The 24,148-nt window shown below is 54.2% G+C and overlaps 1 protein-coding gene across 1 annotated transcript in view; it reads right to left on the reverse strand.

Moving 5' to 3' along the window:
* The window catches only part of LOC101329224 (protein-arginine deiminase type-1), a 33,861-nt gene extending 18,376 nt beyond the window's left edge, over positions 1–15,485 (reverse strand). The window contains exons 1-4 of the mRNA XM_033842487.2: positions 15,307–15,485; positions 2,346–2,526; positions 1,177–1,246; positions 461–522 (exon numbers count right to left, since the gene is read on the reverse strand). Coding sequence (XP_033698378.1) covers positions 461–522; positions 1,177–1,246; positions 2,346–2,526; positions 15,307–15,398 — 405 coding nt within the window. The 5' untranslated portion in view covers positions 15,399–15,485. The remainder of the gene's footprint in view (positions 1–460; positions 523–1,176; positions 1,247–2,345; positions 2,527–15,306) is intronic.
* Positions 15,486–24,148: the final 8,663 nt, after the last annotated feature.

The following is a 24,148-nucleotide window of genomic DNA, read 5'->3' on the forward strand; positions in this document are numbered from 1 at the left end:
TGTGGGGTCTTTCCCTGCAAATCATATCTTCTACCCTCCCAGGATGGCTTTCAGATACATCCGGTGGGATAATGCCTTGAGCCCACCCCATCTTCGTCCTCACTCTTCACGATCTGTCAGTCACTTGACAAGTCACCTACCATGCTTGGGGGTCCAAATACCGCCCAGGAAATAGAAAAGGCCTCAAGAAAAAGAACTAATCCCAGTTCTAAGGTGGCACAAGAGAGACCCAGAGAGGGTAAGCTGTTTTCCAGGAGTCACACAGCATGTTGATCACACAGTGTAAGTTAAGGCCCGTTCATGCTGATTTGGGAGTCCTCAGATGGCTTCCCTATACTGTTGGATACCACAGACCCTAGGAATCCATCACCCTTCTGGAGGAAGAGCCCACTCCACCCCAGGACCACCCCCAGGTTTGCCTGTCAACTCTGCCATCTTGGGGTAACCAGGAGAGTCCCACCTTGTCACCGTGGCTCCTCTTCACCTTGCCCGTGCGGCCCGTGTCGACGTCGAGGGAGATGTCTGCAAAGAGATGTAGAGGGACAACAGGGCTCCCCAGGCCCACCCTCGCACCATAACGTCCAGGTCGGGGCAAGCTTCGGCCCCTCCACAAGCCCTTGGGAACCAGGAAGCCCTGTTCTGGGGACCACACCCAACACCTGAGAGGCCCTTGTGGCAGCCCCGTGTGGTTCTGGGTGTTGGAGGGACCCAAGGCTCTGGCTCTTGAATTTTTGACTCATCTATGTGGGCTGAATTGCTAGCTCTTGGGGGCCCTGACTCTGGAGGTCGGGATCAGGCCTGAGGTTCTAGGTGCTGGTTCTGCAGTTCTCAGGGCCAGCTGCCGGGGTCTGGCCCAAGGTAGCGTGTGGCTCTCCATGGTTTAGTGATGTCTTGAAGTTCCAGTGAGTGTGATAGGCAGACTCTGGATGAAGGAGGCCTATTGTTGGTCTAGCTGGTGACCCATGGGCAGTGCAGTTTCCAGATTCTTATGGCCCTAAGTATGGCCGGGACTCCACCCCTGAGGCTCTAGAGTGGATGAACCACCTCTGAAGAAGCCAAGCTCCTCGATGGGGGAGGAAGATGTCCGTGGGCCTTGCACTTGGGGGCTCCCCTAAGACCCTCAAGCGGTCAGCATGGAGGGGTGGTTGTACGGAGAGCCAGAGAGGTGGGACTTACCGGCGCCAGTGAGGCAGAGGACACTGTGGCCCAGGGCAGCCTTCTGCAGCCCGAAGTAGGAGACTTGCACCTGTGGGGACATGGTCAGTCCTAAGCCAGCACGGCCACCCCTTCAGAAATGGCTGTGACAGGGGGCGTTAGGGGACACTCCGGCGGCCCTGCTTAGAGGTAGGGGAGGCATGGGGGTCCCAGCTACTCCCTGCTGCTGAAGGCCCAAGGCCCACAGGCTCCCGGCTTGGATCCACAGCCCCCTTCTCCAGCTGGAGAGGCTGGGATGCCTCCTCAGCTCCCAGGGCTGGGCTGAGGGGCGAGGAGGGCCAGATGGGGTGCAGGAGGATCCCAGAGGGAGCAGCTGGATCCTCAGGAACCCATGGGGATGTCAGAGAGAAAGAATGAGGGAAGGGACAGCTGTCACTAGGGACAGGCAAGTTATTCAACCTCTCTAAGCCTCTGTTTCTTCATCTGTAAAATGGGAACAATGACCACCCCCCACCCCCACCCCACAGTAGCAGCCCAAGCTCACAGAGCTTTCCCCATGCCCCAGAACCCATGGCCAGGGCTCCACCCAGGCCATCTCAGTGAGCCCCCAGGATGACCCCAGTAGATGGGGCTCAGAGGTAGGATTTGAGCTCCAGGGCCCCTACTCTCAACAGCTGCACAGTCTCCACCTTTTTGGTGTCGTTGGAGAAAAGGCTGAATCAATGAATCAGGGGTCACTGTGTATGTGGTGGGTGCCTGAGGGTGAGTAAGAAGGGTATCCTCTGTGAAAGAGAAGGCTTCCTGCTTCCTTAGGTGGGAGACACACACCCTGGTACGTACCTGTGTCCACATGCATGCATGTGTGTGTGGGTGCTGCCGAGAACTCCTGTCTGCACAGGAGTGGGGGGCTTGTTTGGGGTCTGTGCGGAGCTGTGTTAATGCGGGTGTTTGTGAATTTGAGGGGGTGAGCAGGAAGGCTGTGCTGTTACGGGAGCACTCGTGTATGCGTGCGTGTGACGTTGGGGCATTGGGGTGGGTTTGCATCTTTGGGTGTCGGTTGGGTTGTATCAGGATGTGTCGCGTGGATGTGGGTGGCAAAGCCTTGTGGGGTTTGGTTGAGTGGGGGTGATGTGTGAACGGGGTGTGCTTTGTAGGGGGCTCTTACCTTCTGTGGGGAAGTAGCCTCTTACCTCGAGATCGTTTAAAGCCTTACTGGCTGTGTCCACAGATATGATCACGTCCACGCCGGCATTCAGGGGCCAGTAGGCCTTACCTGTGGGCTCTGTCACCTGTGCTGTGTTGTAGACCGTGAAGACCTCCACCCCGGAGCTCCCAGAGACACTGAAGGTCTCAGCACCCTTGGGCACATCGCTGATAGAAAGGAGAGAGGAGAGCATCCGGGGGCTCAGGAGAGAGACCAGTGGGGTAGTGGGCTGGGGCTACCCGGCTATGCAACGGCACCCCCTAACAGCTGGAGTGGGGAGCAGCGGGGGGTGAGGGGCCCACTGGCCGGGAGACCAACCTGGTTGGGCCCCAGGGCTCCATCCCAGCTCTCCACTGATTTCCACGTGACCCACCCTGGGCACGTCGTCCACGGGCCTCAGTCTCCCCCTCTGCAACATGAAGGGCTTGGAGCAGAGCAGTGGCTGTTGAGCTCTGTTTTAGTGGCAGAGCCCTTTCAGTGGACCTCGCATGGAACCCCTGACAGAAGAAGGACAAAAGGGAGCCGGGGGTGGTGCCGAGCCACGGTGTTTAACCCTTCCACCCCCACCGTGGCCCCTGAGGCTCCAGAGAGCAGAGACTGAAAACCTCTGGACATCCTCAATCCCCCACCTCCCCCAAAGCTTCCTGCTTTTATGCTTCCAAATTCTCTAACCCAACAAGAAATCCGTTTGAGAGCACCTCTCATCTCCTCCACTGCCACCCCTGCACCCACCTAGAGTGCTGGGCAGCTTCGTAAGCCCACCTGTGCCCGCTCCAGCCTGTTCCCCACTCAGAACAGATCACGTTGTTCTTATGCTCAAAAGCAACGGTTCCCATCACACACAGCGAAGTCCTCACACTGGCATAAAAAGCCCCTCCCGATTTGCCCTCTGCCACCCCCCAGGAACCTCCTCCACCCCACTAGGCTCAGTCCTCACTCACTCTGCTCAAGCCACACTGACCTTCCTGATGTTCCATGAAGCTGCCAGGCTGTCCTGCCTCAGGGCCTTTGCACTGGCCGTTTCCTCTGCATAAAATGCTCTTCCCCCAGATATCCACAAGGCTCACTCCTTTACCTTCTTCAGGGCTCTTTTTAAATGTCACCTTCTCAGTGAGCACCCCCCGCCCATCGCTCTATTTAATGCTATACCTTGTCCCGCCTTCTCCCACACTCTCCTTAGCCCTGCCACTCTGCTCTGATTCTTTTTGTTTGTTTGCTTGTTTGTTTTTAACATCTTTACTGGAGTATAATTGCTTTACAATGTTGTCTTAGTTTCTGCTGTATAACAAAGTGAATCAGCTATATGTGTACATATATCCCCCAACCCCTCCCTCTTGCGTCTCCCTCCCACCCTCCCTATCCCACCCCTCTAGGTGGTCACAAAGCACTGTCTGCTCTGATTCTTCATACTGTTAGGTATTGTCCGTCTCTCCTGCTAGAAGGTCAGGGAGTTTTGTCTGCTTTGCTCATTGCTAGCTCCCAGCACCTATAACAGTGTCTGGTGTGTGGTCAGTCTCATAAACACTTGTTAAATGAATGAATGGATTCAGTTGCCCCTAGTCTGCAGGGGGATTCAGGTCCATCTGCACCCAGTGGTACAGAATTTGACTGAGGCCATACCCTGCAAATTTCTCCCCATCTACCTGATATACCACATCCACCCAATACTCCAGAGCTCTGGGCTCCAGAAAGGGGGATCAGGAAGCCCTCAGTCTGCCAGGCCCCAGCCGGGGGCACCCATCTGCTGGGCCTCCACGCTACTTCTCAAGTCACCAGCTGCTTCCAGCCACAGCAGGTAGGGGCCAGCCTTCCTGGGCCGTAGACTCAGAGGGGATGCTCTGCAAACTCGGGCCACAGGGCACCAGGAGCAAAGTCAGCAGGGCCTCTGGGGGCGCTTGTCCTTTTTCAACCCCTGAATAAACCTGAGCTGTGTGCCTCCCTGCCCCAGCCCTGTGATGGGCCCCAGGGTTCCATGAGGCGTTTGGCCATGTGGAACACACACCCCGGAGGGGAAGTCGGACGAGGGAACTACGTGTCAGGGCTACCCACTGCCGTCCCCCAGGACAGAGCCGTCAGCCTCAAGGCCACCACCCAAGGTCAAGTCAACTTGCAAACGTCCACCCGACTGCAAAGATGCCAGGCCCAGAAGGGTCCTTTGATACATCCTCCTGCCTCCATCATTTCCTGTATCCCTGAGAAACCACCGAAGTATTAAAGCCCCTGGAGAAACCAGACACCCCTTCCAGATCCCTGCCGTGGTCACTCAGTCCCCACAAACAATGGCCCCCATTGACAATGGTGGTGATGGTCATAGTTACAACAGGCCCAAGGCCCACTCAGGACCTGGCTCTCTGACGCACATCATGGCCCCATAAGGCAATTATTATTCTCGTTTTAAAGATGAGGCTGGGGTGGAGAGGGGCCCCTGAGCCCTGCAGGCTGCTGGCAGGAACCACAGGTCCTCACCCCACTCCTGGTCTCACCATCCTCAAGAGGCACTTGCAGGCATCTTCCTTTGCCCTTTGCCCTTTGCCATTGTTTAGTCAGTTACCATAGGAACCTAAGCCTCCCAGACTTAGAACCCCCACTTTCCATCTCCAGACTCAAAGCTGTCTTTTGAACATCTCTTTAGGGTGTCTAACAGGGTTTTTACATTTAACGTGTCCAAAACGAAACTCTTAGCTCCCCACTTCTGCCCCGTCCAAACCTGCCCGGGTCAGGCCACAGTTGCCCTATCATCGGATTCATCCTGGCCTTCTCTCCTTCCCTCGAGCTCACATCCAGTCACCAGTGAACCCTGTCAGCTCCCCCTTTACAGCATCACCTGCTGACATTCACGTCTCTTCCACGCCTAACGCCCTGGTCCAGGCACCAGTGTTTTCCATGTGGATTTTCACAATGGGCTGGTCCCCCTGCTTCTTCTCCTGCTGCCCACGATCTGGTCTCAGCACAGCAGCAGAGGGATCCTCTTAACACAGAAGTCATTCAACATCCCTTCTGTTCACAGCCTTTCCCCGGGGGCTCTGCAGTCTGCGCGGAGTTGGCTACGCCCTCCTCACTCCTGCAAACCCAGCTCTTGTTCTCCCTCCGGTTGCCAAGCTCCCTCCTGCTTTCGACCCTTTGCACTTGGGTTCTCTTCGTTCACAATGTTCAGCTCCCGAGCCTCCGCTGGGCCCTCCGTGCCTCATTTCCTTCTCAGAGGTCTTCCCTGACTGCCCTATTTAAGTCCGTGTGACATGGGTGACACCATGAACCCCACACTCCCTAACCCCACAACCCAGCTTCATTTCAACCCATGGCGCTTGTCACCTGACATGTCATGTTTATTTGACATGTTTTTCTATTGCCTGTCTCTCCTGTTTCTCCCTCTAGAATGTGGGGAATTTTCCTATTTTACTTTCACTAAAACTACTGTCTTCTCAGCACCCAGCGTGGTGTCTGGTGTGGGCAAGGGGTACAAGAAACCCCTGTTTTATGGTTGAGGGCAAGGCAACCCAGGAACGTGGAACTGTACCCGAGCAAGAATCTATGGACCGGGCTTCCCTGGTGGCACAGTGGTTGAGAGTCTGCCTGCTGATGCAGGGGACACGGGTTCGTGCCCCGGTCTGGGAAGCTCCCACATGCCGCGGAGCGGCTGGGCCTGTGAGCCATGGCCGCTGAGCCTGAGCGTCCGGAGCCTGTGCTCCGCAACGGGAGAGGCAACAATAGTGATAGGCCCGCTAAAAAAAAAAAAAAAAAAAAAAAAAGAACCTATGGACCTTTCCGGGACAGACCCCCCTCCACCATGTCTTCTGCCTGCCTCTTGTTTGTAATTTTAGCCTCCTAGGCCTTCCCCCAAGTTCCAAAGAATAAATTTAATCAGAAAAATGAGAAAATGCAGAAACAATGGAAAACAGCCAAGCAAGACAAAATAATAATAGTTTAGCCATTAAACAAAGTCAAGGATCTCTAGTTCCTCCTCAAGGGCTATGGGTAATATTGTGAGCCACGTCCTTTGAGCTCTTTTGCAGATACTGAAGCCCCCACCAGGTGGAAGAAGTTAACTGTATGCTGCCCACAAGCACATAGACCCCAGACTGGTTGGAAGGTTGATGATGTTGACTCCCAATTACCTCACCACCAGCCAATCAGAAGAATGTGCACGAGCTGATCACACACCCCGAAACACTCTCCCTCACCCTGTCTTTGTGTGTGTGTGTGTGTGGTACACGGGCCTCTCACTGTCGCGTCCTCTCCCGCTGCGGAGCACAGGCTCCGGACGCGCAGGCTCAGCGGCCATGGCTCACGGGCCCAGCCGCTCCGCAGCATGTGGGATCTTCCCAGACCGGGGCACGAACCCGCGTCCCCTGCATCGGCAGGCAGACTCTCAACCACTGCGCCACCAGGGAAGCCCCATGCTCAGCTTTTGGTGCCTCGTCTACCCTTCACAACAACCCTCGCAGGAACCCTTGCTGTCCTCATTTAGCAGATGAAGAAATCTTCTCAGAGAGGTTAAGTAACCTTCCTGGTAAAGGATGGAAGGAGCGGCAGGTTTGTCTTCTATATTATGCTGTCCCGCTGACTTGAAAATGAGTGTGTGTGCCCTGAGCGTGTCCCCGGCGGGGACCGGAGAAAGGAAATAGTCACGGAAGACGTAGGAAGGAAAAAGGAAAATTTTGAAACTTTGCAACACAAGCGCTTCAATGTGATCCCTTGGGAGCCGGCAGGATGTGGGGCACTGAGGCAGGAGAGCTCTCTTCCCCCTCCACGCACCTGAACTTTGCAGGGTGAAGTCAGTGCAGACCAGGAAGATGGCACCATGACCTCTGACCCCTTTCTGCCCTAAGACAATGAGACTGGGGTGTATCTTCACAGGCCTCGGGTCAGAGAGGGGTCTCAGAGGCCATCCTGGCCAGCTCCTTGCCTGTCGCAGAACCCTGTGCTTGAACAGGCAGCTCACTACCTTACAGCCCTCTGTGCTTTGACAGCTCAGGTAATTAGAAAGCTTTTCCTTTTACTTGGCTGCAACCTGTATCCAGAAGCTTCCTCCCACTGGGGCTCCACAGGCCACACCTTACCTCAGCTACTCGGAAGTTGACCACCTGGTCTCTAGGGAGAAGAGAAACACAGCAATCATGGAGTCCCTCCCCTGCCGTCCATCCTACCTGCTGCTTGGATACCACCAGCCCCTAGGGATGATCTCATGGGTCAGGGGACTCCTCTGCCCAGCCTAGGGTCTGGGCAGGGAGGGCAGAATGGGGCTGACCCCGCCTCCAGCTAGGGGAGTGGGTATGGGGGTGGCGGCAGAGGACCAGGTTGCCCTGGAGGCTTGTCCAGGGCATTGTGCCGGGGGAGAGGCGAGGGCAGAAGGGAGAATAATGCAGAACTGGATGGAAAGGCTGAGGAGCAAGCTGGCGGGCAGCCCTTGAGCAGACCAGGCCAGCCAAGCCTGTGACTCCTCCTTCACACTTGATCAGCCACCTGTCTGCCCAGAGCCCCAGAGGTGCCACTCTCCAGGTGTCCCGGACTTGACGTTCCCTGGACCGAAGCCACAAGAAATGCCCTGGGACCAGCCAGCAGGACCTGGCAAGTCCTCTCGGGTACGACCAGGTCTGTGGTCGCTTCTGCCAGGAGCCGAGAACCACTGTGGCCAACAGTCCCACGGAGCTGGCCAGACCCCCACAGGCTCCGGCCCTAAAGAACGTCAGCTCCGGGGAGCACACGGAGTCCTGTTAGTGCTGTCGGCCGCTCTGCCTCAACATGCATTTCCTGAGCACCTACTGTGCCACGCTGGGCACCAGGAAAGAAGAGATGAGTCACCCCTGGCCCTGCCCTCATGGCATCCACCCAGGGCAGGGACATCACGGGCCCCAAAGTACTTTTACTCCATTCCGATTCCATCCCCACGGCCCCTGTTTGCTGAGCAGAGCAGTTATTATCCTTCTCCCCATTTTACAGATGATGTGAAATTCAGAGGGAGGTCACATGCGGGGCGACAATGGAGAGCTGAGATGTGACCCCACTCAGGGTCTGACTCCAAAGCTCACCCTCTGCCTTGCCTTCACCCACCCCTCGCACCAACCCAACAACGTAGAAAATTCCCCAATAATGGGCTCTCTTGGGGTTGAGCTCATAGAATTTGCGATCAGGCAAACCTGGGTTCAAATCCCAGCTCTGCCATTTGTTGGCTGTGTGACTTTGGGCAAGTCTCTTGACATCTCTGTGTCTCAGTTTCCTTGTCTGCAAAATGGGGATCGTAGTAGTCGCTACCTCATAGGCTTGTTGTGAGATTTAATTGAGATAGTACAGCAAGCACTGTGAGCTGAAGATGGTGCTGTCACCATTGTCATTACTGTCACAAGGGGCATGGGGAGGAGGCAGACCCTGGGGAATAGGATTCTTCCATCTCCCTTCACTCTCAGACCTGACCCCAAACCCGGTTAGCGATGCAATTGTTAGCGTCCACATTCTGAAGGTTTTTTAGCTCCCAGACTAAGGTGGGAGCCCCTCGGGGGCGGGGGTGGGTCATATCATCTCCAGGTGCCTCAGCCCAGCACAGAGCTGAATAAGGAGCAGGTGACCAGTAACATTTGTCAAGTGACCACAGCAGGGCAAAGGTCACAGAAAGTTCAGGCCCCCGTGTGGCTTCCTCCTTGGTCCTCCCTGGGTGCTGGCTGTGGCCAACAGAGGTTGGGGAGGGCAATGGCTGACATCACATCACAGGCAGACCCCACATCACAGGCAGGGATTTTCCCCTAAGTGTAGAATGGCACAGGGTGTAGCTATGTCCTCTCCCTCTTTCCTTCCTTCCCAGAGATAAGAATCACGGGTGCTTTATGCCCTGTCATTGCTCAGCTAAGGCCACACCCAGAGAGCCTGCAAGGAGGGCAGGGCTGGCCAGGCCTTCTTTCAGTGGACCCCTGCCTGCCCAAGGATGGGGGCTAGAGATGGGGGGTGGCAGCTTTCCACCCCGGGCCTTCCCAGCAGAGGCAAACAGGAGCTGGGGGCCAGAACATCCTTAAGAGAAGAGCCCTGAATGGAAAGTCAGAATCATGAGTCACTTCTCCCCTCTCAGCCTCAGTTTCCCCATCTGCAAGATGGGAAATTGTATGGCTGTGCTCCGTGGATTATGCAATTCTCATCTGTAAAATGGGGGCCAAATTCACAGGTACAATTAACTGGTGATATTATCCTCATCTAGCATGGGAGGAAACAGGCTCAGAGAGGTTAAGTAACTGGCCCAAAGTCACACAGCCTGCAAGGACCAGCCTGACCCTAACTGGTGGTTATGACTGGTTACCAGCCATCTTGTTCTCTGCAGTCATCGAACTGACTCTCAGAGGCCCCATCCCAAAGGAGCTTCCTCCTCTGGGGCCCAGGCTGCACAGAGCCCAGTCTTCCTTCTTGTTCAGGTCCGGAAGCCCCAGCCCACCCTTTCACTACATCTGGCAGCCTGGCTCAGACCACACCCTCTGCAGGATCCTTCTGAGGGATTTCTGGCCTTCCCTTTGCCCACTCTCCCAGCACAGCGATGGAGACCCAGGTGGGGGTATAGGCAGGGTCATAAACGTGGGGGTATAGGCAGGGTCATAAACGTGGGGGTATAGGCAGGGTCATAAACGTGGGGGTATAGGCAGGGTCGTAAACGTGGGGGTACAGGCAGGGTCGTAAATGTGGGGTTATAGGCAGGGTCGTAAACGTGGCAGGGAAGGTGTGCAGGAGAAGTGCTTGGCAGGACTTCGGGTGGCCTTGGTCTCAAATGCAGAGTGACTGGGTTCTCTGTTCTGGGGCCCAGGGTGCATTTGGAGACCCAACTCAGGTCTGTACCTGCTGCGAGGCCAGGCTCCTGAAAAGTTCCGGCCGGACCCAGCTCCCTCGGCACCTGCCCCTGGGTGGCAGCATTTGGAATCGCCCCCACTGCTCCCGGCCCACAGCTGAGGTCCCCCTCCTGGGCTCCCCAGGTGGCTGATGTCTTTGGCTGGGTGTGGAGTTGCCAGTTCCTTCCAGCCTCAGCCCCACCTCCCACACGTCTTTCAGCATCAGGACCACTTGGCAGAGCTGAACGGCTGCTTAGAAGCCACAGCAAAGGGAATGGAAGCTTCTCTGGACATAGCAAAGGAGAGGACAACACATCACAGGGAAAGCATTTTGGGGGTCAAGGAGGCATCTACATCATGGGTGAGCGATCACCCCTCCATTCCCTGCATCTCGAGTCTTCTCTTGGGGTCCGCTGCCTGGCCCCGGGCCCGCCACCAAGAGAGGAAGGCGGGGATTGGGGGGAGGAGAGAGAAGTGGAGTTGGAAGTGATGGGAGCAGTAGGGGGAAGAGGAGACAGTCAAGGATGAGGAGAGGTTCCAAGACCAAAATGATGGGAAGGAGAAGCGGGGACAGGGAAGGGGCTATAGGGCCAGAAGAGGGGAGGGAAGAGTGTCTGAATGGATTCCCAGGTCTCAAAATGGGAGTTAGTTAGCAACGAGGACCAGGGAGGCAGGCACAACTGTAGACTTAGGGGGCGTCTGACCTCTGGTACCCTCTCTGATGCCAGTATTTTACGTTTCAAGAGCTCACACTGCCCCATTTCACATCCAGATCCTGTAACTCCCTGGCTCTCCTGGCTCCGTGGACCTTACAGGGGACCCCGGCCTCATAATCTCCAAGAACCCTCGAATCTAAACATTAACATCACTGCCAATGAAGGAATGCGATACAGCAACAGGACGGAACAAGTAGGAGAGGAGATCCTCACCTGGTTTTAAATCCAGGTCCCAGCCCGGCTCTCAGAGCCTGTCACTCATCATGAATTAGTGTTGGCCTTAATCCTGTAATTAACCCTGAGGAGCACAATTATGTTTCATTGTACTTCTTCGCAAGTTAAAAGCATTAATTTACTTAATGTAAACATCAAGTATATATAGATCAGGACTACCCTGGTGGTGCAGTGGTTGAGAATCCGCCTGCCAATGCAGGGGACACAGGTTCGAGCCCTGGTCCGGGAAGATCCCACATGCCGCGGAGCAACTAAGCCCATGCGCCACAGCTACTGAGCCTGTGCTCTAGAGCCTGCGAGCCACAACTGTTGAGCCTGTGTGCCACAACTACTGAAGCCCACGAGCCTAGAGCCCGTGCTCCACAACAAGAGAAGCCACTGCAGTGCGAAGCCCGTGCACTGCAATGAAGAGTAGCCCCTGCTCACCTCAGCTAGAGAAAGCCCACGCACAGCAACGAAGACACAACACAGCCAAAAATAAGTAAATAAAATAAATTTATTTATTTATTTTTAAATAAATTTATTTTTTTAAAAAAAGAATATATAGACCACAAGTTTTACAACTCTGTTTTGGCATTTTGGGTTTTTGAAATACAGGGAACCCCAGAAAAGAGAAGTGGTCTGGGTCTTTTCTCTGGCTCATCTGAGAGGCCCTACAGAGACCCCCTTCCCTGTGCTCCTGGAATTCCAGTCATCTTGGATCTAAGAGTCTATTTGGCTTTGAGGCTTGTGTAGGGCTGGGGGAGGCTTAGAAAAACTCCAGGAGATCGTCCCGAGCCCCACCCAGCCAGCCTTCTCCTCCATCCCTAAGGGTAAATGTTCATGTGATCTCCAGCCTGGGGCTCTGATTCTGGCCTCTGGGCAGCCAGGGAGCGCCAGGCTGGACGGCTAATGGATTCCCCATGCCACACCCCCTCTTTTTTGGCATAAGTCCTCTGGGGACCACCTCCAAGAAAAGGACAGAGACAGCCAGGGCCATCTGGCCAAACCCAGGGGTTCGCGGTGGAGAGCTAGCCCGCTGGGGTGAGGGTGTAGGATCTGCAGAGCATGCTGAGTCAGGGGATTTCTAAGGTTCCTTGGGCTGGGACCCCCTGGGGCACACAATTACCCCCAAATAACCAGCCTAGAGAGCACATGGGGGAATGAATCACATCCCATGACTCCCACACGCCCATCTCCACTGGCTCTGGAAGGTTGGGAGTCTGGGCAGCTCAGGTGACCAGCACAGGTGACCCTCTTCTGGGGGGCTTCTGCCTTCTACCAGCAAGGCCAAACAGAGGCCCCTTGCTCAGCCTCAGCTGGAGCCAGGCACCTGGCACTGGGGGTGGGAGAGCCCCAAGTTCATCATCAAGTACAGCCCCTTCATCCTAGACAGCCAAGGCCCTGGAGTGAGCTTCAAGCTCCTCTTAAACCTTCCCAGGTTGTCAACACACGGCCCCCTTCCTCCACCTGTCTTGACAATTCTATATCACCTTTCTCCACCTATCAGAGACCTCAGTGGCTGGAAGTTCTTCCTTAGGTCTACTTTTAAACCAACTTGCTGCAGAATAAACTTCTGTTTTCTAGTTTAGAGATTCTCCGTGGCTATGATGCTAGTCACTACCAACGTCCAGGGTGAAGTTTCTTTTTTTTTAACATCTTTATTGGAGTATAATTGCTTTACAATGGTGTGTTAGTTTCTGCTTTATAACAAAGTGAATCAGTTATACATATACATATGTTCCCATATCCCCTCCTTCTTGCATCTCCCTCCCTCCCACCCTCCCTATCCCACCCCTCTAAGTGGTCACAAAGCACCGAGTTGATCTCCCTGTGCGGCTGCTTCCCACTAGCTATCTATTTTACATTTGGTAGTGTATATATGTCCATGCCACTCTCACTTCGTCCCAGCTCACCCTTCCCCCTCCCCATATCCTCAAGTCCATTCTCTACTAGGTCTGTGTCTTTATTCCCGTCTTACCCCTAGGTTCTTCATGACCTTTTTTTTTTTTTTCTTAGATTCCATATATATGTGTTAGCATACAGTATTTGTTTTCCTCTTTCTGACTTACTTCACTCTGTATGACAGACTCTAGGTCCATCCAGGGGTGACGTTTCTTGAAGGGCTCTTGGGTACAGGTCCCTCACGGTGCTCCCTCAGGACCCCAGAGCAGCCCCCTCTCCCAGAGTCGGCCAGAGCACAGCAGCTACAGACAACCAGGCAGCTTCCCCTCGGCTGGGTCACGGCCCCCACTTGAGCATGCTAAAGCATCTGGTGACCCCAAAGGAGTTTACAGATGGCATCGCCCCATGTTCCCACCACACACCCGCTGATCTGTCCTCTGCTCCTTCCACCCTCTGACACAGGATGGGAAGAACAAATAGTGGAGGAAAGGGAACCCACAGAGCTGCCAGAGCGGTAAGCACTTCCCACTCTCACAGAGCCAGGGCCCTACACGTGCGTGCCCACACTCATCCTCCCCCTAAGCCATTAACATCAGTGCTGTTGCTTCCCCATTTGTCAGATGAGGTAACAGGCTCAGAGAAATGCAGCAGCTCGCCCGGGGTCCCACAGCCACCAGTGGAGCTACGATGAGGCCCCGAGTCTGTCCAAGTCCAGAGTGGGTGCTTTACCGCCACGCTAAACTGAATCGGGGGCTCAGTTCATCCTGCCAGGGCCCAGAGAGGGCCAGTGGCTTGACCCACGCCAGACAGCAAGTCAGTGGCAGAGCCAGAACCAGAACCTAAGTCTCCTGGCTCCCAGTCAAACGCTTCTGTCCTCAGTCAGCAGCACAACCTATCATGTAGGGCCTGAGGTTCTGAAATTACCTTCCAGAAATAGCCATCCCCTGGGATGAGAACAGGGGTCTGGAATCGGGAAGATAGGGGCTCACCAGAGATCTCTTCCCTACTTTTGATGTTGAAGCGGAGTTACCAGATAAAGTACAGGACGCCTAGGTAAATGTGAATTTCAGCTAAACAGCCTTAAAAAAAAAAAAAGTATGTTCCATGCAATATACTAAAAAAAAAAGCATTTTTAAAAATCTGAAATGTAAACTTAACTGGGTGCCCTGTATTTTCATTTGCCAAGTCTGGCAACCATATGATAAAAGGGCAGCGGAAAATGGGATCTCTGTTAGCCACCCAGATGCAAGAGAACCAGCCCCACGCCAGGGCCCCCAGCATGACTTAGAGCCGAGGTCTGGCCTCCCAGGGCTCCTGGCTCTCCCTCCCCAGCCCCAGGCCACTGCCCCAGAGAGGGAGGCAGGGAGGTCTTCTGGGGCAGAGGCTCCCCTGAGGCCAGGTGAAGCTGGGCCCAGCTCAGATCCCACCTTATAACAGACCTCAGCCCCCACCTACTCTGGGAGGGAGACTCCCACCTTGACTGCCCCCTGCCCATCTGCAGGGTCTCTGGTCCCATCCGATCCAGTAGAGATGGAGCTCATAGAGAGTGTGTTGAGTTGGAAAGACCCCCAAAGACCCCCAAGACCAACTTCCTCAATGGCCAGGTGGGGAAACTCACACTGGGCCAGGTCCCTGGACCTCCATCTGGGTAAAGCCAGGCCAGGAAGTATTGGGACCAACAGGGGCAGCTAATGCTTCCACTGCCCTGAGAGGTACCATCAGTGTCATAATCGCCACCATCCTCCTGGCAAACACAAGCCCCAGGCTTGTTCCAAGTTCTTTTCCTTTATTAAAAAACACATCAAAACACAAGCCCCAGGCTTATCCCAGTTCTTTTCTTTCATTAACACATTGAATCATTCCCTAACCACTCCGTCTTGATCCCAGTCGCCCCGGCTGGCCTTCTAGGAACGAGCTGCACCACACACACTGCCCCTCCCCACCTCAGAGAGATGGGTTGGCAAGAAATTGAGGGCAAAATTAGGGGAGACCAGTCCTGTCCCCCGTCTTGAGCAACAACTCATTCTGATGCGCCACACAAGTTCCACTGGGATGTCAGAACGCAGAGCCCAGACCCTAAAGTCTGGCCCCAGGGCTCAGAGCTGGAACACTCATCCAGGGGCTTGAGGCCAAAGGCTTGACCCTGGTGCCAGGAGCCAGAGCCCCAAGATGGACCTGATATCCTAGTCCCTCTGCTCTGCTGTCCAAACAACCTCTTGTCAGCATCCTCCAATATGCCCCATTCGTCCACCAGGCGCCCACCCCGTTGCCGCGGGTCCTCCAGCCCAGCAGCCAGGTGGGTGCTTTCGGCTCTCACCTGTAAACATCCACGTATGTTTCGATTCCCACCACACACACAGCATAGGTAGGCTTCTTCAGGGACAGCTGCACAGCTCTCTGTGGGGCCATCCTGTCCCCCAGGCTCCAAGTCTCCTTGCGCCCTGGCTTCCTAGCTCCTCTCCTAGGCACCTCGTCTCCAGGAAGGAGCGTGAGTTCTGAAGTTTCGGTGCTTTCCTCCTCCCTTTTATTTCACACTATGACCTGATTAGCCTGCCTGAGCCCGGTCCCCACCTCCATGCCCATCCCGCCTCACTTGGGCCTGTCAATCCAAGAGGCTGAGGGAGGTGGCACCCAAGGCGTCTCTGGGGGATGGGGAAGCGGGGACCCCTGGTGGAGCAGGGCTCAGCTGTCAACAGAAGACAAGCTCCCCAGCAGCCCCCGTCCCCCCTTCTCTAGCTTCCCCTCTATCCTCAGACTCTCAGTGCCTGAATCCACAGGGTAACGATGTCAGCATTTTCTGAGGGCTCTGTGCTGGCTAAGTGGCTTGCAGATCTTATGTCATACATTAAGGGATCAGTTCGCACATAAAAGCACGGTGCAATCAGACTGTTCCGGCTCCGCCACTTAGAACCTATGATCTTGGCAAGTTCTTCAACCTCTCCATGGCTCCGTTTCTCCACGGAGAAGATGGCAGTTGTAGCCGTAGTACCTGTTCCACTGGGTTGATGTGGAGATTACATGAGCTATGTGTAGGAGGGTTAGCACAGTGCCTGGCACCTAGTATTCACTAGAAGAAAGCCTGGCAACTATTACTAGTCTCCTCATTTTACAGGAAGAGTCTGTATGAGGGGACAGAGTCCCCACCTCCAGAAATGCCCAGACTGATTAGGGAGATGGGAAACACACAAATGGCATAGACGTTTACTTGGTTACTTTTGATTTCGAAGATCTTCCTGGAATGATCCTTCTTACTGCCAACATACCTGATTGCAAGTGTTCTTGATCTGCAAAGTTCATTACACCCAAAAGCACTGAGGCAGAGTCTAGATTTGCCACATGGATACGGAACCCAGCAAAACAGCACTTCAAGGATGCTCAATGATTTTGTTTCCATCACTCTCACCCCTCCCCATTAACCAGGACCTGAGCCATTTTGTTTATCTGTAATGTAATGTGGAGTGTATAAAACAGGTTCCTGAAGAGCATGTGGGGATATTCCCATTAGAGAAGGATGGATGGATGGGTGGATGGATGGATGGGTGGGTGGATGGATGGGTGGATGGATGGGTGGATGGATGGGTGGATGGATGGGTGGATGGATGGATGGGTGGGTGGATGGATTGATGGGTGGGTGGATGGATGGGTGGGTGGATGGATGGGTGGGTGGATGGATGGGTGGATGGATGGGTGGGTGGATGGATGGATGGGTGGATGGATGGATGGGTGGGTGGATGGATTGATGGGTGGGTGGATGGATGGGTGGGTGGATGGATGGGTGGGTGGATGGATGGGTGGATGGATGGGTGGGTGGATGGATGGGTGAGTGGATGGATGGGTGGATGGATGGATGGATGGGTGGGTGGATGGATGGGTGGATGGATGGATGGGTGGATGGATGGGTGGGTGGATGGATGGGTGGGTGGGTGGATGGGTGGGTGGGTGGATGGGTGGGTGGAGATATTGGAAAGAGGGAGGAAGGCAGGTTGGTGCATAAAGAGCTGTCTGCAAAGACGATGATGATAACGGTGAGGCCAATGGTGATGATGATGATGGTGATGACGATGACAGGTGATGATGAGATGCTAGCAAACGCATCCATAGCCCTCACTGTGTGCCAAGCACAGTTCTAAGCCCCTTCCATGGATCTACTTATCTAATCCTCACGACAATACTGGTTAACAGGTACTGATTAGGCCTGGAATCCCAAGTTCAAACGGACCACAGCCTGGGTGTGCAGGATGTGTCCTTTATGGGTTGTGGGCAGGGTAGGGGCCTGGGCAGATCGTGGTGTCTTAAAAAGAAATGTACTCAGAGCTGGAGGAAAGGAGGAGGCAATAGCAGAGAGTGGGCAGAGAGGCTGAGAGGAGCACAAATATCCCCATTTCACAAGAAGAAATCGAGGCACCGACAAGTAAAGACCCTCTCAAGATCCATAGCTGGAAAGTGGTCATGCCAGGACTTGAGCCCAGGCCATCTGACCCTAGAGGGGCTTATACTGTGGAGGCCTCTACCTGGGAGGAAGAAGAGCGTGTCCTTTTTACCTTTTCTTCGTGCTCAGTTTTTATAAGCAAATATTTTTACCTTTGAAAAAAATAAAGTCTCTCTTGGAAGAAAAATAAGAAGAGTTTCCTGCTCCCAGTCTCCCTGCCCACCCTCTGCAATTTGCTCCCTTCCTCTAGTTTCTTCTGGTTCTGAGAACACTTAAGACACCAAGACCTGCCCAGACCCTTGCCCTGCCCACAACCCACAAAAGGTACCTCCTGCACACCCAGGCTGTGGTCTATGTGTACTTGGGATTCCAGGCATGATTCGTCAGGTCTGGGAGGAGGAGGGGTGGGGGAGCCAGATGACGTCATGGCCCCTCTCCCTTCTGGCAGGTAGGACACAGCTGGGTTTGCCTCCAAACACAGCGCTGTGCAGGGGCAGAGGCCTGGGGGTTGCTGGGTGACCATGAGACTCCAGCACAACTCCAGGACGTCCCTGGAACCACCCAGGGAAACTGTAGCAGGGAGGGGTTCCGGGGCTGGTGCTACCATGCCTAGCGCCTCATTTTCCCCATTCTTCAACAATTTTTTTGAGCACCTACCATGCGCCGGCATTATTCTGGCACTAGGGATACAACAGTGAAACCAAGTCCCTGCCCTCATGGGGCACACAGAGTAGCAAGAGGAACAGCCTTGTGACCAGTCAGAGTGGGCTCTGAGCTGTTCCCATGATAGCTGACACCAGCTGTGGGCTCTTCCACTCTGGGGGAGCCCCCCCCCCAACACACACACACAGAGTCTGTACCTGAGCTTTCCTAGGACAACAGTGGAGGGAGGGAGGGAGGGAGGACCTGCAGAGCTGAGCTCCTAGACACCCTGCCCTGTGGCCTTTCTCCATGCCCCACACCCCTGAGCACCACGGGAACAGTTCCCTCTGCTTTCCAGAATCCTCAGCTTCAAGCTGGAAGGGTTCCTGGAGACCATCAGACCAACTCCTCCATTTTCCAGTTGGGTGAGCCAAGGCTCAGAGAAAAGCAATGACATCCCTGAGATGACATAGCAGTCACTGGATCCAAGGTTTTCCTTCCTTCCTTCATTTCTTCATTGATAAAACATCTATTGGGCACTTTCTGTATATAGGTGTTGTTCTAGAAATCAGAGTTCTCACCACCTGTTGAGTCCTCTCAGTTTCTTATATGGACACACCCCTCTGGGACCTCCCAGGTCACCCCCAACACCCTTCTGTGCCCCTGATACCCAGAGCAGGATCCTGGACCCCCAGGTGGATGGAGGAAGGGCCCCGAGGGCTCTCGAAACCAGTAGGTGGCATTTTGGGGGTGCTTTGAGAAGCCCCGGTTCTTTATGTCTCAGAGCAGAAAGAATTCAGCGAAAGGCAAAGTGATAGATAAGAAGTGATTTATTAGAATAGGACGCTTGTGAAGCTGACAAGCGAATGGGCAAGAGGGTGCCACGCCCCAAGAAGTTAGTGGGCTACAGTTTTATAATCAAAGGAAAAGTGGGGAGGAGGAAATAACCACCTTCTTCCTCATTCTTGAGCAGATGTCATGCTTCCATCATCAGCTCCTCCTCCAAGTTGGGCCAGGGAGTTTTCTTGTCCCTATGTGGTCAAGCCACGACTGTAAATGATTGATTTTTATGTGTGCAGAGAGCACGTCCTAGGGGTCATTAACTTACTGAGCTCACTGGGCAGGATGTGGGACTCATGCCACCATTGTTTTATTGTTTTGGGGCATGTCTCGTGCTTCTGTTGAATTGTTTCACTGTTAAGCAAGCTTGCTTGCTTTTGTGGCTAAGCAAACCTGTTTTCTTGAGTGATCATTAACTTACAGGGGTCTCCCATACTTTTTTCTTTACTTACAATCCCCCAGTGGGATTAACTGTTTAATTTGTCCCTTTACTCTCTCCCTATTACTCTGACTTAGCCATAGTGAGAAGGCAGGATTCCCACCAATTCCTGCAGGGCCAGAGCGCCTGGGGCTAGCGGCTCTAAAGGCAGGAAGTGGAGGGGGCCATGAGTCACCCAACTGGATCCACACTGTCCCCTCAGAGCCCCGAAACCCCAGCCCAGGTCACCAGGGACCTTCAGGAATCACCAACTCCTTCCTCGGCTCTGGGACATCTATGGCTCCGCCGCGTGGGGGGACTGGACTGGGCAAGGTCTAGGCCTGCGGGGCTGTGGTCAGGTAAGATCAGCCCCATCTCCGCAGGTGGCCGACTCAGCTGCCTCCGCAGCACATCTTCTCCTTCCCCACCGCCAGCATCGAAAGTCACACCACCTGACTCGTCTGCTCTCCCTCCCAAATCTCTCTTGACCCCACCCCATCCTCTCTGTCCCCACCCTCATCCCCGTTGCTACCCTGGTCCCAGCCACCATCATCTCTCAGCAGAGACCTGAGCTGCCTCCTGGTCCCCCAGACCCCAGACTGACTTGCATTCCACGCTGCAGGCAGCAGTGATCTGTTTGAAACCTACATCTGATGACATCATCCCCTGAGAAGCCTTCCACAGCTCCGTATGGTCCCAGGATAAAGGAAGGTGGGCAAAGCCTACAGCTGGGGGCTGCTGTCTGGGGTTCCAGCCTGGGCTCTGCCATTTCTTAGATTTCAGGACCCTGGGCAAATGATTTACCTTCTCTGAGGCTCAGTCTCCTAATTCATAAAGCCTGGAATAATGTAGAAATTATTAAGGACATATGTAAAGTGCCTGGGGCAGAATGGATCCTCAAAAAATAGAAATTTAGGAATTCCCTGGCAGTCCAGTGGTTAGGACTCGGTGGTCTCACTGCCAGGGTCCTGGGTTTGATACCTGGTCGGGGAACTAAAAGCCCATAAGCCACGCGGTGCAGCCAAAAAAAATTAGAAACGTAGCCTGGCATTCAAGGCTCCCAGACCAGGCCCCTGACGAGCCTCCTTCACTCAGTACCTGGCCCCTGTCTTGATCGTTTTCCTCTGGGCTGCACTCCTTCCCTTCCTGGGGGTTGCTCCCTGACCTGGGCTTTTCCATGAACCTCTGCCCATCAGCAGCCTTCCTGCTCTCCCTTCCCCATTTCCACGTCTCTTCCTCCAGCATCCACTCCACAGGAAGACTCAACGCTTCCACTTCTTTCATGGATTCATAGCCCACATCCTAACAGAAAGGATTTGATACAGCTTACAAAATACATCCAGGATGTGACTGATCTTTTTAAGTGAGAAAATGAAGTCAAAGAGTGGGAAAGAAAGAAAAAGACAGGGAGAGACGTTCTATCTGGTTGGCAGACTTAGCTGTGAGTTTCCTGGTGGCCCAGGAAAAAAAGGAAATGCAATCAATTCTGTGAATCATGGTGCTCAGAAGTTAAAACTAAACCAGTTGAGGAATAGAAGCCTGGCTCTTCCAGGCCCTGAGAACTGCGAGAAATGCCCCCACCACTGGGTATAGTTTAATAAATGGGGCAAGGGTGGAATATTAAACTAAGTGATTCACAACATCCCTATGGCTGGGTTTGGCTTGATTCACAGGTAGATTGGGGAAGGGACTGTCTATAGAAATATGTGCTTTGTATCCTTCCAACTCTCCTCTATGAGCATCCTTATTTTATCCAAACCTTTGATTAAATAGGGAGTGGCAGAGGATTTGGGGGTATCCTCTTTGATATTGGCTCCTCCTTGTGCTGAGAAAGCAGAGATTCAATACCTTTGAATGTCAGCCAACCTGGCAACCACCGACATCCCACTGTGAGAATAAGCCTGGATTCAACACCTTCTACCGGCTTACCCAGAGCTGGAGAATCATTCCTGGAAAGGGGCTTGGGGACAGCAATGTGTTAGGGGGCGTCCCCTAATGCTGAACTCCACATCTAGGCAGGCCCTTCCAGAAAACATGGTCTGCGGGCCTCACAGAACACACAGAGACTGAGAGGTCCAGAGAAGGGGAGTGACTTGCCTCTAAAGACACAGCCGGGTGGAGGCAATGTGGAGTAAGAGAGAATCAACCTCAGAGCTAGACACTTGGATTCTCAAGTCGTCGGACACTCCATCTGCATCTGACCTGTGCAACTGCTGTTCTCACCAGCTATGTTACTGACGAGACGCCATCAGCCAAGACTCCCACTGGAGAAACCACTGTACAGAAGGGTTCAGCATCTTGCCAAAATCAATCACCCATTTATTCAACAAACATTTCTTGGGCATCTACCATGGGCCGGGCCAAGAATAGATGAGAAAGACCAGATCCCAATTTGCCTTATAGGAAAGCATGGTTTACGGGGAACGTGGACGTGTGAACGCGTTGTCACGAGGACGTTTTGTAAAAGCCACAATAAGGGGATGTGCTGAGGACCAGGGATGCATGCACGGAGGGAAGGGAGTGTAAGAATGCGAGCCAGCGCTGACTGAGCACTTAAGACGTGCCAACTAAGCGCTTTGCAGGCATCATCTTTTCTTCTTGCATCAAACCTAGGAGACAAGCGCTGTTGTTGCCTCTGCTTTGCAGAGAAGGAAGTCTAGTCTCAGGGAGTTTAAGCAACACGTCCAAGGTGTCCTGCTAATGAGGACAGAGGCAGAGCTGCAGCCCCATCCATGGGACTCAGAGACTGTGTATTGATCACCATGTTCCACTGCCTCCAAGGAGGATGAAGCCAGGGCAGCTCTTGTGTTGTTATAGGCTGCAGGGGCCACTGGCCTCAGCCTCTCCTGTTACGTCACATGCACCCCCAGCTTCTGCCCTGGGAAGGGCGAGACTGTCCTGTGTCTGGCCTGCTGGTCCCAGAGCAGCCCCGATCCCAGACCCCCGCACAGAGGCCTGATGGCAGGAGGACCCAAGAGATACCAGTTCCCAGACACCTCACACCATTAAGGTCCTTTGGACACCGGCCACCCAACTCTGGCAGCCCTTCAAGCCCTGGAGCCTCCCAGGACAGGGACCCAGGCCATCCAGCCCCTGCTGGCCTTGGCCTGGCCTGAGTTCCGGGGTCGGGGGCTAGCCTGGGGGCAGGGGGGGCCCTGATGGCTGGGGTAGAGGAGTGGGGGGTACGTACGATCCTAGAAATTCAGGGAAATAGGAGGCTTTACAGAGAACCTGGAAGTTCAGGAGGCCACAGTTAAAACAGATTAAAGAGCAGACCCTCGGGACCAAGCAAGGTAGGGGCTCAAAGCCCACATGCTCACCTCCTTCCCCCTCCAATAGGCCCTGCAGCCCTAGTACGGCGGCCTGGGACTCCTCAGGCCCTCTCAGAAAGCCACTGGTCTGATTTGTCCCAGGTGATACACCCAGAGAGGGCCAGCAATTGATCCAAGGCCACACAACCCATTCTCTTTACTCCACGTCCAGGGAGGGAAGAAGGGGCGCTGCGGATCCAGGGGCATCAGCAGCTGGGGAGGCAGTACCAGCACTGCACAGAGCATGGGTCCAGCCCTGGCCCACCGTTCGCTGGCCGCATGGCCACGGGCAGCCACTTGACCCCTCTGGGGATGCTTTGGCCTCATCTGCAAAAAGGGACTCGTTATGTACACACCTGGTCCAGGTGCTGGGTTTTACAACACACTCTCCTCGACATCTTCCAGGTGGTGGCTGTGCTTATCCCCACCCGGCAGAAGAAGAAACCAGGGAGGTTTCTAAAGCACCTAGCACAGTGGACATCCCTGGTGGTCCAGTGGGTGAAACTCCAAGCTCCCAACGCAGGGGGCCCGGGTTCGATCCCTGGTCAGGGAACTAGATCCCACATGCTGCAACCAAGAGTTCACATGCCGCAACTAAAGATCCTGCGAGCCGCAACTGAAGATCCTGTGTGCTGCAACGAAGACTCGGTGCAGCCAAATAAATAAATAAATATTGAAAAATAAATAAATAAAGCACCTAGCACAGGCTGAGCTCCCGGGCCTATTAGGTTCCCTCCTGGTCCCTCATAGACCACCTCCTCCAGGAAGCCCTCCCAGATGGTTCTGGTTTCCAGAAGTGTTCTGTTCTCTAAGTAACCCCCACAGGCTCTGCCCTGGGAAACCACCTGCTTCAACCACATTCTCCTCGTCCCTCTGACAAGACGTCACCTTTCAGAGGGACAGGGAATGGCCAGGCCTTTGGCTCTGGGGGATCAGGAAGCTGGCTTAAATGAAAATATCTAGACTCACAGTGGTACAAGTGTTCTCAGCCACCCATCCCATAGATTCCGTAGCCAGTCAGAAGCCCCCACGTTCCCCAGGCAGAGGTTCCAGCCATCCCTTAACAGAGCTCTGGGGCTGTCTGGCCTTTATCTCCTTGACCCTGGCACTGAACTGAGCATCCTCAGGGACCCCAGTGTCACCTGAGAGCAGAGCTCCGGCCTTCTCCCCACCCCACCTGGCCCAGCAGTTCAATGAAGCCAGAGGACCTCCAGAGAGGAGAGAGAGTGGGAAAGGGAAGGAGAAAAACAGAAGGAAACAGTCTGAAAAACAGAGACAGAGACAAAGAAGGCCCAAAACAGAGAACAAAAGGGAGAGAGTGAGGAGGAGAGACACAGAGAAAAGCAGGGACAGAGACAGAGCGAGATGCAGAGAGAGACCGAGACGGAGAGAGACAGGCTGAAAGTCAGAGCGAGGGACCGAAACCAAGAGAGAATGAAAGGCACAGAGACACTGAGGAGAGAGGAGGAGGGAGTCCTAGAGCCCACAAGATCCTCTCTCGGCTTCCCGCTCCCCCAGG

The sequence above is a fragment of the Tursiops truncatus genome, chromosome 1 (assembly GCF_011762595.2).
Source record: "Tursiops truncatus isolate mTurTru1 chromosome 1, mTurTru1.mat.Y, whole genome shotgun sequence".
Classification (NCBI taxonomy): domain Eukaryota; kingdom Metazoa; phylum Chordata; class Mammalia; order Artiodactyla; family Delphinidae; genus Tursiops; species Tursiops truncatus.